Source organism: Coffea arabica, chromosome 6e, assembly GCF_036785885.1.
Source record: "Coffea arabica cultivar ET-39 chromosome 6e, Coffea Arabica ET-39 HiFi, whole genome shotgun sequence".
Lineage (NCBI taxonomy): Eukaryota > Viridiplantae > Streptophyta > Magnoliopsida > Gentianales > Rubiaceae > Coffea > Coffea arabica.
Genome location: NC_092321.1, coordinates 4,878,346 through 4,892,165, shown reverse-complemented (window position 1 = coordinate 4,892,165; position 13,820 = coordinate 4,878,346). Strand labels below are relative to the sequence as shown.

At 38.4% G+C, this 13,820-nt stretch overlaps 2 protein-coding genes across 5 annotated transcripts; one reads left to right on the top strand and one right to left on the bottom strand.

Moving 5' to 3' along the window:
- The first annotated feature begins 286 nt into the window (after positions 1-286).
- Positions 287-4,991, top strand: LOC140009362 (B3 domain-containing protein At2g36080-like). Of its 4 annotated transcripts, none has more exons than XM_072054618.1 (3): positions 291-1,559; positions 2,288-2,520; positions 4,238-4,991. In XM_072054618.1, exons 1-3 carry the CDS (start codon positions 677-679, stop codon positions 4,286-4,288), a joined length of 1,167 nt encoding a protein of 388 aa, XP_071910719.1. In that variant the 5' UTR covers positions 291-676; the 3' UTR covers positions 4,289-4,991. The 4 variants fall into 4 exon arrangements, with proteins under 4 accessions (XP_071910720.1, XP_071910719.1, XP_071910718.1 ...); XM_072054617.1 differs by having other exon boundaries at positions 292-1,559; positions 2,285-2,520; XM_072054616.1 differs by having other exon boundaries at positions 292-1,559; positions 2,282-2,520.
- Positions 4,992-6,739: 1,748 nt separating this feature from the next.
- LOC113691887 (uncharacterized) lies at positions 6,740-10,224 on the bottom strand. The gene is made up of 4 exons (XM_027210214.2): positions 9,789-10,224; positions 9,162-9,324; positions 8,269-8,468; positions 6,740-7,112 (listed from the first exon to the last, which is right to left on the bottom strand). The coding sequence occupies exons 1-3, from the start codon at positions 9,930-9,932 to the stop codon at positions 8,275-8,277; spliced, it is 501 nt and encodes a 166-aa protein (XP_027066015.2). The 5' UTR covers positions 9,933-10,224; the 3' UTR covers positions 6,740-7,112; positions 8,269-8,274.
- Between the last annotated feature and the right edge of the window lie 3,596 nt (positions 10,225-13,820).

Here is a 13,820-nt window from a genome sequence, read left to right as displayed (position 1 = left end):
TCTGTCTTCTTTCTCAAAGATTCATCAACCCCGCTACGTGTTCTTCTGCCAATTTCAGTAGTCCCGTTTTTCCATCCTGATGCTCTTCTTCTTATTAAATCTTATTACTTATAACACTACTGAATCAGAAAAAGTACCAACCATAAATTTTGCACTGAATATAATGATTGATGATTTTCTCATCACGCAAAACCTTGAAAAGTACTCTCGTACTTCTGCATACACATGTACATGAATTACCATGATGACGACGACGACGACGACGATATGATATCCCCCCCCCCCCCTACCCACAATCCCATCCCATGCGGCCATGCCCCTGTCTCTCTCTCTGTCTCTCGTATTCACACTCACACACACAAAAACACGCAGTACTAGTAGTGTCATTTAGTAGTTGGGAGTACAGCATTGTATATCTCTTGGGGTTGGGGGGTACTTCAAATCAAATACTATAGAATAGTTCCCACATCAAAAACCAACCATAATCAAATCACGCCTCTCGGCGTCCCCCCTCACGATCCCAAAACACCCACCCTCTCTCTCTCTCAGTCCCATTACTTCTGTTTAGCATCACTCATCACCACCTCGCTCCTACTACTGCAAAGATTTTCACAAAATCATAACACATTCTCTCCTTTCTTTTCGCCTTCTATTTTAAAATTTATCGATCTTCGTGATGTCCATCAACCACTTCTCTTCGGACCTCCCAGAAACACACTACTGGTGGCCTCAACAACAGCATCACTACCACCATACCATGGAACCCTCCTCCGCAAAAACTCCACCCTCCAGGCCCAACACCACCACCGCAGCCGCCTTTTGGCCCAATTCCCACCTCTACCGGCCAATCTCCGCCCACAATCCGCATAATTCAGCAGCTTTCAGCTTCGACCTAAACAACGAAGAGGAGGATGAAGCTCCTGCCATTGAGGATGAGAGGGAAAGCAACGCCCGCATCATCAGTGCCAAACAAGAGGAAGACAAGGAAATAGTACCCAAAGAGCCCTTGTTCGAGAAGCCATTGACCCCGAGTGACGTCGGCAAGCTCAACCGCCTCGTCATCCCGAAGCAACACGCCGAGAAATATTTTCCTCTCAGCGGCGGCGGAGGCGGTGGCAACAATGACTCGGGAGGAGAGAAAGGGCTGTTACTGAGTTTCGAGGACGAGTCCGGCAAGGGGTGGCGGTTTCGATATTCTTACTGGAACAGCAGCCAGAGCTACGTATTGACCAAGGGCTGGAGCCGTTTCGTGAAAGAGAAACGGCTGGATGCGGGGGATGTAGTTCTGTTCGAACGGCACCGTCTAGACGGTGACCGGCTTTTTATAGGGTGGAGGAAAAGGAGAGCAGGTGGTCCAAGCCAAGGTGGTCAAGAGGGTACTGGAGCTGCTCAAGCTCAGCCAGCTACGTCGGGCGGCGGAGGAGGTGGGTGGACCCGGGTGTACTTTCCATCCGGGCATCATCCTTATCCACAACAGCTGCAGCAGTATCATCATGATGATGGTCATGGTCATGGTCATGGGCCTGCCCTCCCATACCAACCCGACTGTCTTCGTCCAGGTATCATTTTCCTACAACCCGCATTTTCACAATTAGAACCCTATCCTCCCTTTTTGTTTCTTTCTTCTCTGCATTAACTTACATGTGTAGACATGCATATTTTTGCCATGGATTTTTGTGCCCCTTGGGTTTCATCAGACGCACGTTAAAGGGGCGTGAGAAACACTTTCCTCGGACTTCATCCAGGGAGATTGGCATGTTTTTCATGACCACATTTTCTTCTTCTTGACTCCATTTCCATCTGGTATACGAGTCTATGTGTTGACTAGTTATATGGTAATAATAAGGTGGGGTGATTATTTTTCCCAATGATATACGACGAATATGACCCGTGATGTCTACGCAATTCAAGTTTTGTAACTGTTAGACAAAGTTGGATGGTCGTCAGTATTCAGATATATAGTCTGGCTTTGGCTGATGACGGACGAGAGAACCCGAGTTTTGTCACATTGCAGAACATGAAAATTTTTTTGCAGTAACTGAAATGAAGATAGTACCCTTGCGCAATTCTACTGCTGTACTTCCTCTGTGTCTTTATTGCACTACTGTATATACTTACTTGTACAACATGTATTGTTTTTTTTTTTTTTTTTTTAAAATTTTGTCTCCCCACCCAGCGTCAGAGAGGGAGAGAGAGTTCATTTTATCTGGAGTGAGTGAAATGAGTAGTATAACCCTAGTACACTAGCAGATGCTAATGAGCGCACGTGTTGTGATTATAGCAGCAGGAGTGTTGCAGATTCAGACAACAGCAGCAGCAAGTGCCAACTCCAAGAGACTGAGGTTGTTTGGTGTAAACCTAGAATGCCAGCAGCAACCAGATCATGATTCCGAGACCTCCTCCGAGCCGCCCACAACACCTGAGGCTTCATCGACATGGACCCAGGATCAAGCCCACTACCAATTTCACTCCTACAACCCCAGACTTCATCATTCCTATTTTAACCATCACAATCACATGGTAGGCTAATCCCACCCACATATCCTTTCTTTTAAAAAAAAAAAAAAAATTTAATTGCGTGCTTATAAGTTTTGAGATGTTAGACCCAAGAAACACAAGGGGACTAGGCATCGGGCAGGAGTAGGAGGGGTAAAGATATATGACCAGTCCAATTTCCCATAATGATTTTGCTGTTTCCCCTAATGAGACACTACTGTCACGCACACATAATATATGTATCTGAAAAGAAAAGAAATTGAAAAGAAAAAAAAAAAAGGTCTAAAATCTGTATCTGCCTAACTAGAGGATGGATCAGGATTAGTTAAACCAGAAATGGTTGGTCATAAAACCAAGGAAAGTGGTCAAAAGTCTCTTGCGGTCTTAGTACCCCTCACCGCCCAAAACAAAAGTAGTCCAGTTGAACAAGTAATGTTCATTTGTGGAAGAACTGAAATGCATGGCACAACCGGTCATGAAAAGAACTGAAACACACAATTTGGAGTTAGCTTGCTCAACTGGGGAAATCTTTGCTGTCCTCTTTCCCCCACCCACCCAACCCGTCCTAGCAGTCCACATTACACGCATCCGCAACATTTACCCACAGCTTCTTGCCCCCCAAAAATATTACCCACTCCTATCAAGTCTACCAGGGCCAAAGGCCAAAGCCCCACCGGCGGCACCGCCCACCCCTCCCTCTTCCCCTCTAGAAGAATATATATATATATATATATATATATATATATATATATGTTGAATATGTGTGAGATAGGAATCGTGTGAAACCTGGACACTTAGCAAGGGAATGCATTTATTTAGTAGCCATACCTTACTGAGAGTGGCATATTATCTTTAAATATTGGTGTTGCCTATTATCCCACTCTATCGTGTATCAACCGGTTTGGTTTGTGGTCCTTAGCCAACTTTGAAAATCTTGAATCCCATGCTACTGTATAAGATAGACATTTATTAGTTCCAAGAAAAGGCCAACCTTTTTTTTTTGCAAGGTCATCACCCTTGTCAACTTGCTAGTCGTGTTCCCAGCCCACGGCCGATTTTAGAACCCACATGAATCCTGTTCACTAAAGCATCAGCTGCTTCCCTACACAATTGTCACCCCTTGAAAATTGCCAATTCTTAGCTTTTTTTTGTAGTTCTCCGCATAATATAAACTGATTGCAGTCGGTAAATCTTTAATTTCAGGTAGTCAAATGAAATAGTAGTGTGGGTTTTTATTCGCCAAGCCTTTAACCTGACGAAACTAATTAATTTGGTTTTTTTTTGGGGACAAAATTGATTTGGATTCTTTTATACTATCTTCTTGGTTTTTTTTTTTTTTATGTATTATACTTGCAAGGCCGGGTAATACGGGATAGATGACTATTAAGAGATGCCAGTCTCAAGAATGCACAGTACATTTTGTATGTTAGGATGAGACTGTCTACAGTTGTACTTGCAGTTGCAAATAATGGTTGGCGGCTTAGGTCAAGCGACATCTAATTTTACCCACTCTAGACCACTGAATTTGGGCTTCGATTTATTTATTTATTTGTCTAAAATTTTGAAAATTATATATTGATGGCAATCCAATTTGGAGCGGCCAATTGGTCAAACTGTGGAGGCTCCAAATCCCTGTATGGATGGCCGCGAATTTCAAGTTTGTGTGCTCAGCTCAACTCAAACAGCCCATCATTTTTCACAAGCAATAATTATATAGCTGTGTATATGGTTGCTGCAACAGGATATCAATTTCTCAAGAGACATGAACCAGACGGGGTATCGCCAGGGATAAAGATCTGTGGATGTGACGTCCAGGATTGACCATTTGGGCGACTTGGAACTTCAAGGGAAAATAATATATAGTTTGGACACCAAAAAAGTGGGGAAAAAATGGAGAGACTGAAAAAACCAAAAAACCAAAAAAAAAAAAAAGAAAAAGAAAAAGAGAGCTAAGGGAGATCCCGGAAACTTTCTCTAACCAGAAAAAGGTGGCAATGGCTGAATGGCTTACCAAACTGTCCCAACCCAAACCAGAGGGTGAGAAGAGAAAGCGCATGCAATGGAGAAGTTGAAAATTGAAGCTTGAAAGAGACCTCAGTAGAGGTAATGGCCAAATCGGAATGGACTCACCGGAGGCGACCAGGGGCCCACATAAGAAATATTGAACAGCTGTAGCCTTGACCCAAATTGAAGAATGCGGGTCGTTAAATCAAGAATCTACTATAAATCAAGAATCTACTATAAAATATATGCATAGGTTTTTTGCTATTTTCGCTACTGTTGAGATATTGCCTGAACATGTTTCGCAGGCTTCATCATCATCATCATCATCATAGCCGGAGATGATGGGTGGGTAAAGTGGTGAAAGGATGGGATTTTGCAGCAGCTTCACCGGTGCAGCAAATAGCACCAGTAGGTTGACTGTTTATTTCTCTTCCTCTGAGGTGAAACTCGATCGATACTAATGCTAATCTAATTCTGGAGTAAATTTTTTTTTTGTTTGCCCACTTGCTTGTTAGTTTACGAGACGTGCATGTTTGAGGGTTCATCTCTTATTCATCCTAAATCTGCATTCATCAGAACGGTGAAATTTTTAGACAAAAATGAAGAGGTGTTTACAGTCTGCATGATATTCACCATCACTGAAAATTGTTGGTAGAGTAGACAACGCAGCACTGGAGCTAAAACTAGCCCTCAGAAACTTGAAATCTGAAAACCGAAATTCTAATGCGAGATGAGTACTAAAGAGTAAAGACACCACGCAATGCTTTGAAAGATTAGCATCATCCACGTATCTGCACCGTTTCTGTCATTTGCACGTCCTCATTCATCCTCCAAAGTGCTCTTGCTCAGGAAAAGGGTTCACCGAGGAGGTTCATTGAAGCCCACCAGAAGCAACTTTCAGTTTCAACCAAGCCCTGTAATTTCCACTTTAAATCATTACGGACACAATGGATGCACATTATGTTTTACTAAACTTCTCGACTAAAATGTAAAATCGATACCTCAGCTATTGTCTACTTGATCTCGAGCATTTCTCCAGTTTGGATTGTGATTTTTTACAAATTTTTTTTTTTATATTTTTCATAAATATACTTTTCGATTATCTTTTTATATTTTTCGTAAATATATAAAAACTACCAATCCAAATAGTATTGTAAAATTCTTGATAATATTCTGGTGGGCATCAACCCCTCCTCTATTTCAATTGCGTGGCGTGGGGACAGCCATCTAACCTAACCAAAAGCGGAGAAACTCACTTCAATTATTCAGCATGCTTTGCTGTTTCACTCCTACAAAGACAAGTTGATGCATAAACTACAAACAAATTGCTCTATAACAGTTCCACAAGACCAGCTTTCTACTACGAAGCCAACACTGAGTTGGCTCTATTGGTAAGAATATACTATTTTCGTACAAAAAAATTGTGAGTTTGAATCATGCTGTCGATGTGATAACTATATTGATGGTCGATTTATAAGAATCTCTACCTCTATGAGGTACTTAAGAGTCTCATGGACAATATTCTGACCCGTGATGGTGATCGAAATCAAATTCACCATAATATTGTTTTTACCAAAAAAATCTTTTTTTTCACTTTGCAGTCACCTATCAGTCCGTTGCTGATACTTGTTGGTATTAGTCATGGAAGAAAATAATAAAAGACAATATCAGGTCACATCATGGCTATTCTTCAGTCTCATCTCCGAGAAACATAAACTTCAGCCACGCCTGAGAGAACTAAAAAATTGCTGCAAGGTTCCGTCAAAATCAGAATTGAACGTGTAAACTTGGGAACAGCCTCCTCGAACACCCATCATCCTCCAGCCAATACGGTAGAAAGAAACAAAGGAACTGAGAAAAATACGTAAGCGTGGGAACTAACGATCACGTTCAAAGCAAATCAAATTATCGAACTTTTAGCCTTGAAGAATGTATATACCTGGTTTAATGACTATAAATACAGCACGCCTCGCTCTCTCTCTCTCTCTTTTTGTTTTGCCAGTGGGTGGGGAAGGAGGGTTTGTGGGACTAATTTACTCATTCCGGCTAAGCATGATTCGCCCACACCCCCCTCCCCTGCAAAAACTCAGCTGATATCTTCAAAAATGCACCTAACAGAAGGGAACTGTCAGTCAAAATCTTGAGCTAGCTATGCATCAGCATCACATGAAGCAAAGGCATAAGGCTGAATTTTTAACTTAATACACTAGCCGATTCGTAGAAATGAAAAGGTCACCAGTTAGAAGAGGAAAATGAAAAATGCCAAGTGAGGAAGAATTACATTGTCTAAATTCAGGGACGTGATTACGTGCATCCAAAAGAACTAAGACAATGGAGGAATCCATTGACATCTGCTTGCGAAGGTTACCAACTAGTAGTGTGCCCAGCAAGTGGCAGGCTCCCCAAAGGCCCATGGGCTTTAAAATAGTGATTTTAATTAAAACATAAGGAAACTGCTTCAGCAACAATATCTCAAGCATTCATGTCCAAGTACAGGAATACATATGCAAAAGCATGTGAACATTTTTCCCCTCTAACTTGGCCTTCGTTGGCCTCGTACTTTTTGCCTTTTGAGATTCTAGAGCCAACTTCAACTTCTCCAAGTTTTGCACCTGACAAGCAGAAAGGATCCACTTCCATTAACATTGGGAAGAAAACAATTTCATTGACTTAACCGTAAGAAAGAATTTGCAAAGATTCAAGAGCTCAGAAAATGTTCCCATAGCGTTTACAGGTAATCAATAAAGAACGGGTGCATCTTCAGAGGAGAATGAATCAATTTCTTATGAACTACATTGATGGCTCATGTGGAATGTGAAACGATCCTGAAGCCTTTGCACAAAAGAATCTAATACGAAGCTACATATACGACTCTTAACCATGAAGAAGAGGAGATCAACATCATGTGTCTTAAAGGAAGACCCGCATGCTTGAGGTACCTGAGTAAATCCATCAAATCTCATAGGTTAAGGCCCTAAAACAACCACCTAGAGAGAGCCCACAAACAGCTCACAGATGGGTCCATCAGGTACAGAAGCCATTCTATATGCAGTTTGATGCTTGACAAAAAAATTGGAACTTGAGTTTCATACGTGAAGCTTGGCATAATGACCTAACAAACCAAATAAAAGAGCCCAAATTCATTTCCTCATTTAAGAAACCCCATGCAATCACCAGATAGTAGGGCCCATGCCCTCTTTACCTGAAATTCAAGCTGGTTACCATATGGCATCTCATCTCAATGTCATTAATTGCCATTTCGCATTCATTTAATAATCAGTTACAAAATCAAAGAACACATAAAATAAATGACACATCTTCAGAAGAAAATTCAACAAGAAGTTATGGTTATCTGATCTTTGTCTCAGAAAATCTCTTCTACAGGTAGGACACCAACAGTTTTCAACTTAGCAAGCTAACGAAAAAGAATCTTCTCTCTCTTTTCATGTCTATAACCAGAGAAGTATTATTTGTACACAAGAAAGCAGTCATCGAAGTCTGTACAATATACTATAACATCAATTAAATTAATACAAACCAAATACTCGTTAATCGTAAAGTTCTGTTATATTAAAGTTGAAAATATGAGTGAACATAAAACAAGAAACACTGATGCGAAGACATTTGATGATTGCAGATTTTCCTTTCCCATAACCAAATTATTAAACCGAAATCAATATCTTCATCTTGTACCTTTTAGGCATTTGCACATAATTATAGCAGTCTAATACTGAAGCAACTAAAATATATTCTCAGAAAAAGGATTACCAATGATTATTTTGTAGGCCTTTTTGGAGTGCCTTCTTCTGATTGAGATGCAGAATCTCTCTTCTCCATGACTTGTTGTACACCTTCCTGATAACCCTCTATAAAACTTTTGAGTGCATCTCTATATGCAGAAGCTCTTGTCATATACACTCGCTGCAATGCTGGTCTTAGCGTTTCCATGCCACCTCTTGCAGCAACAGCTATTAACAGAAATAGTGTATCAGAATTTGGTAAGAAAATAGATTGATCCTGTAACAATTTAATCAACAAGATGATCACCCAAAGAAAGAAATAGTCTAAGCCAGGGGTGTGTGTCAAAAGTTGTCAGCCTGGGGTGCCATTTGAACTTAACCGGATGATACAACTTCAAACCATTTGAAAGTTAAGCAGATTTTATCTTATTTTATCTTAAATTAACCATGAAAGTTTAATAGGCAGGCTAATGCTACTAAACCAAAATGTGATGCTCATGCCATACGAGCACATGTTAATAAAAAATTTGTATAAAGTTGGCTTATGCAAGTTATTTCCATCTCCTGTACAAATTCTCCATGTGTCTCTGTGTGCGTGATAATGAATGCATTGTACATACAGAACTACAAATATCAATTAAAAGTCTCTAGATTGATTCCTAGTATGAATACAATGTACCCTTGAAGTGTGTCCCTGTTTGATGTTTGCAACTGATAATACTTTTGAAAGAGGCCCTCTCAGTGCAACTCACATTGTAATTCAAATTTTCTACTTTTCTTCTCATCATATCCCCTGTACACCACTACATTTTCAATCCAAATGACCTTAAAGAAAGCCAAACATACCCAAACAATCAGTAAACTTCATTCTAACCAACAACTATTGATGTGATAAGAAAGGGGAACCTTTAAGTGACTTACCAAGATCTTCAAGTGTAGAGGGTTCCTTCTCTGTTTTTACCTTGTTTTCTTCATCAAATTTATCATCATTCTCTACCTTCTTCTTGTAATCATTCGGCCTTAATTCAGGACCAATATCCCTAACCCAACTTGCTGCATAGAGTCTAGAAGCTTCCTTCAACACCTGATCAACGATTTTATATTGGCAGAGAATAATTAAAATGCATCAGGCAAATCGCACTCGGAGTTAATTTCTTTCACATCCATTATTTGCTAAGATGAATTTTGAATTCACAAATTTGCACCCAAAAAAGAAAAAAGAAGTTTGTCAGCTCAACATGAGAAAAGTCATGAAGCAGTTTCAAAGCCACGAGCTTGTAACAGCCCCCAACAACAACTACAGAAGAATTCCAGAGGCCGCATTTGCGCTTAACTAAACAAGAACAACACCTTGAGTGATTCTCATGTTTAAGATAATGTTGACACAAGACGCACAAACGAGAGAAGATAACAACGGATTGTACAAAAATGTGCTCACAATCGTCATTGGGTAAAAGCATATCATTTAGATCAAGACCGTTAAACAAACAAACAAATATATTGTGGAGTACAATAGCATACTAGTACCAGATAGAAAGAGAAACTTACAAGAAAACGCTCTTTCCAAGTGAGTTTGCGGCGCTTTTTGATATGAGGTGGGTCGGGCAAAGACGAAGGAAATGCAATCTCCTTTAGATCATAACGGACGTAATCGTAAACTTTCCTGCACACCACCTTTAGCTTTATTCCCATCTTCTCCAGCACTCTAATTAATTAACACACTCTTACTACTTTTTTCCTCCATAAAACGAAGTAAAATCGATGACAATAAAGAAATCCTAGTGTTACTGTTTCTAACCCTGACAGAAACAGGAGTGTGTTTTCACTGAGGCATTCTGTCGAACAAGATGAGCACAATAGACGGGACACTGCTAAAGGAACGAAATGGACCAAGAAAAAGCGTTTTTTTCCAGTTTGAAACGGTTGTCCGGTCGCGTTTTTCGCTTGTATATATGAACTCTGAGTTTGGCTTCAGAAAAACGTGTTTTCTTTGTTACGTCTTCTCTTGCCAGAGATGTTTGTTTGAATAGGAGTTTATTTGGGTGATTTATTTGAGATATTTACTGTAACATTTTTTGTGGTGTGATGTATGTGAAATAAAAAGATGATTGGAAAGATAAAAAAGTGATTGAAATTTGTGAAGTAAATTATTTTATTTGAAATCATCTCAATCCAAACAAAATGTATTTTGGTATTTAAACATGCAAGGGTACATTTACATCCATGGGTTTTAAAAAGGGATAATTTCAGAAACCTCCCCTGAGGTTTCTGACACTTTCACTGACATCCCCTGAGGTTCTCAAAATTTCACTTACCTCCCTTGATAAAAAATTGGGCCCCTTTTCTGACGTCATCAGGGCCAAAATTACAGATATATCCCAAGTAGTTGGGGTTAATTACTACCGTTTATGTTTAAGTTACATAATGAATTTTCTTATTCTTTACGTACCTATTCTTGTCATGCAAGATTACACGCCTGACTTCAAATTACGTACTTTGCAAGAAAATGTCTGTGGGGTCATTTGTTACAAGACAAGAAGTTCAATCAAATAAGAACAATTTATGTACACAGGTGGGATTGGGAATTCAAGCTTGTCCTTTTTGGTATTTAGGATAATGTTTTTATATGAACTCAAGGAAGATGGATAGCCTATTTTGCAAGGTTATTAGGTAATTTACCTTTGTGGAATTCTTGATATCAAGCCATTTGATTGCTAATGTGGACAGGTGGCTTAAGCGCGTAATAAGTGCCATGGATTCGAAGTTCGGCTGAAATATCACATATCGAACGAAGTCTTTATTAGAAACCTAATTAGAAACCTATTAGAGTTCAGTGAGCTCTCGTACTAAGCTCCACCGCCAACCCTCCATTTCGAAAAAAAAAGACAAAAGCAAAACAAAAGCAAACACACGAAGCGCAGAATAACGTTGAAACCCGCAAGCGGGATTATGTGTTTTTTCTATTTCAAGGTTAGCTCGCATGCGGGTTAATGTTATATTTGAGCGCGAGAAGAAAAAATTGGTAATTAGGCTCTTTGGGCATTATAAGTAAATATTTAAATTAATGGTAGTTTTATTACACCAATATTATTGTATTATCATTATTATGATTATTGTATTATTTCTTATGCAAATATAACATTTAATTATTTAAATTTGATTTTATTTTTACAATTTATAAAATTTTTATCACTTATATAATATTTTTAAAACCCTAATACATCTAAATTTGATTTTATTTTTCAAATTTATAAGATTTTTATTTAAAAAAATGGGATACGGATAAGATATTCGGTTGGTTCGATTTGCATAGGTGCATATGAGAATATCCGAATACTCCTGAAACCCGCAAGCGGGATTCTGTGTTTTTTCTATTTCAAGGTTAGCTCGCATGCGGGTTAATGTTATATTTGAGCGCGAGAAGAAAAAATTGGTAATTAGGCTCTTTGGGCATTATAAGTAAATATTTAAATTAATGGCAGTTTTATTACACCAATATTATTGTATTATCATTATTATGATTATTGTATTATTTCTTATGCAAATATAACATTTAATTATCCAAGCAGTTTGATTTTATTTTTACAATTTATAAAATTTTTATCACTTATATAATATTTTTAAAACCCTAATACATCTAAATTTGAATCTAATTTTCTACAAGTCATACTTATAAATGCGAAATCTAACAAAAAAGTTAAATACAATTTTTGCAGGTCAAATTTAACAAATGCGAGCTATTTGCAAAATTTTAAATATTTGCAACATTTTTTAAAACAAAAATTAGAAGCTTTCTGCAAATAATTCCCTACCTCTCAAAAAATACCAAAATAAAAAAGATAAGAGCTCGCATTTGCTTCCTAGAAATAATTCCCTAGCTCTTAAAAAAGGAAAAAAAAAATTGAGAAGAGCTCGCATTCGTGGAATGCGAGCTCAATAACCAGAGCTCGCATTCCACGAATGCGAGCTCTTGTAAGCTCGCATTTGTGAAATTCACAAATGCGAAGACCCCCCTGACGGAAATTAAACCCAAAATCACCCCTTTTGTAGAATTTTTTTAAAATTCATCACAAAGTTGGAAATTTCTCAATAGAAATACAACTTGTCTGGATTCCTTTCACTCTCTGATATCATTACGGTTGCTTTGCGATTACAGCGGCAAAACCTGTTTTTAATGGAGAAAGATGTAGGTGAATTCCATGATTCTCCCCTATGGCTTGAAGAGGCCATGGTTGCAGCTAAAACTTTTTACTCAGAGCTCTAATTGTAGCACAGCAAATGCACTTGTTATCACTCCAAATTAGTAGCAAAGAATGTTAATAGCTTGAAACCTCAGAGGTAGTTAAGTTGCTTTGCTTTATATGCTATTGCTACTGAAACAGCAAACCTTCTGGCCGTTGCAATTTGCAGCTAGCCGTTGCAAAATCTACCAAATAACTGTTGCATGGCACATCTGGTGCATGCAATTTTTTGTATTGCACTTACCCCCCTCAACTTTACTAATTAGTCCAAATCATTTATTCTTCTTTGAATCTTCTACTAATACAACTTCTGCAAAGGGTAGCTATGGAATAAAAATACCTTCTCACACATGAAAATAATATTTTAATCTGATTTGGACTGGATTGTTACCACAAAATCAAAAGCAAGGGAGGTAAGTGAAATTTTGAGAACCTCAGGGGATGTCAGTGAAAGTGTCAGAAACCTCAGGGGAGGTTTCTGAAATTATCCCTTTTAAAAACTACTACTATCTTTTATATCAAACGTTAGAATTCTCAGAGATTTACCATACTACATAAATGGGACCCACGACAGGGAAGATAAATTACTTTACTCAACTGCACATTAAAGAAAAACTTCTTTTTTTTTTATTTCGAAAGAAAAGAAAAAACATCTTGTTGGATAGAATATTATTTGGAATAATTACTGTAGCACTTTTTGTGATGTGATGTATGTGAGATAAAAAGGTGATTGAAAATATAAAAAGATGGGTTGAAAATATGTTTATGATGCAAGCGAAATATTAATTATTTGAAAAGAATCTGCTATCCAAACATCTTCGTACGAGTCAATCAAAATGATGAGAGAAAGATGATATGCAGTAATCTAATCATAATTTTGAAAGATAACGCAGTGTTTCAAAATGGATTCCATTATGACACTTTGCTGCATGATATTACACACTGTTAAAGATTTTCCAAGCAAGATTTGCTTTAAAATATATATATATATATGTAATTGGCTAAGTTGATTGTACCATCTCATGTTTAACCAGGTTCCGCCCCCGTTGCAATAGTAGTGCCTTGCACCAAAGGCATCGTCCTCGTTCAGAAAAGTTCCCAGGCTGCTTTCAAGGGAAGATGGCACGCACAAAAATAAAAAGACGAAAGCGTCATCGTACCTACCTACATAGTTGAAGACGCACGGCCGGCACCTTGTTATACATTCGCTACTAATTTGGCCGCTCCCAACTCTCTGGTTCGTTATTGTATTCATTTACTAAGATTTTTCTCACAATTATTCGATAGACACCCATTTATGTAACGGAGTGGAGGCAAATGCGGTAAGGCAAATTGAAGA

Excerpts from the sequence above, each read along its gene's own strand:
- LOC140009362 (XM_072054616.1), top strand. The coding sequence starts at position 677 with ATGTCCATCAACCACTTCTCTTCGGACCTCCCAGAAACACACTACTGG. Across the intron at positions 1,560-2,281 it reads ACCCGACTGTCTTCGTCCAG|CAGCAGGAGTGTTGCAGATT; the intron begins GTATCATTTTCC and ends TTGTGATTATAG. Across the intron at positions 2,521-4,237 it reads TTAACCATCACAATCACATG|GATATCAATTTCTCAAGAGA; the intron begins GTAGGCTAATCC and ends TTGCTGCAACAG.
- LOC113691887 (XM_027210214.2), bottom strand. The coding sequence starts at position 9,932 with ATGGGAATAAAGCTAAAGGTGGTGTGCAGGAAAGTTTACGATTACGTC. Across the intron at positions 9,325-9,788 it reads CTTGGAAAGAGCGTTTTCTT|GTGTTGAAGGAAGCTTCTAG; the intron begins GTAAGTTTCTCT and ends ATCGTTGATCAG. Across the intron at positions 8,469-9,161 it reads CTCTACACTTGAAGATCTTG|CTGTTGCTGCAAGAGGTGGC; the intron begins GTAAGTCACTTA and ends TTCTGTTAATAG.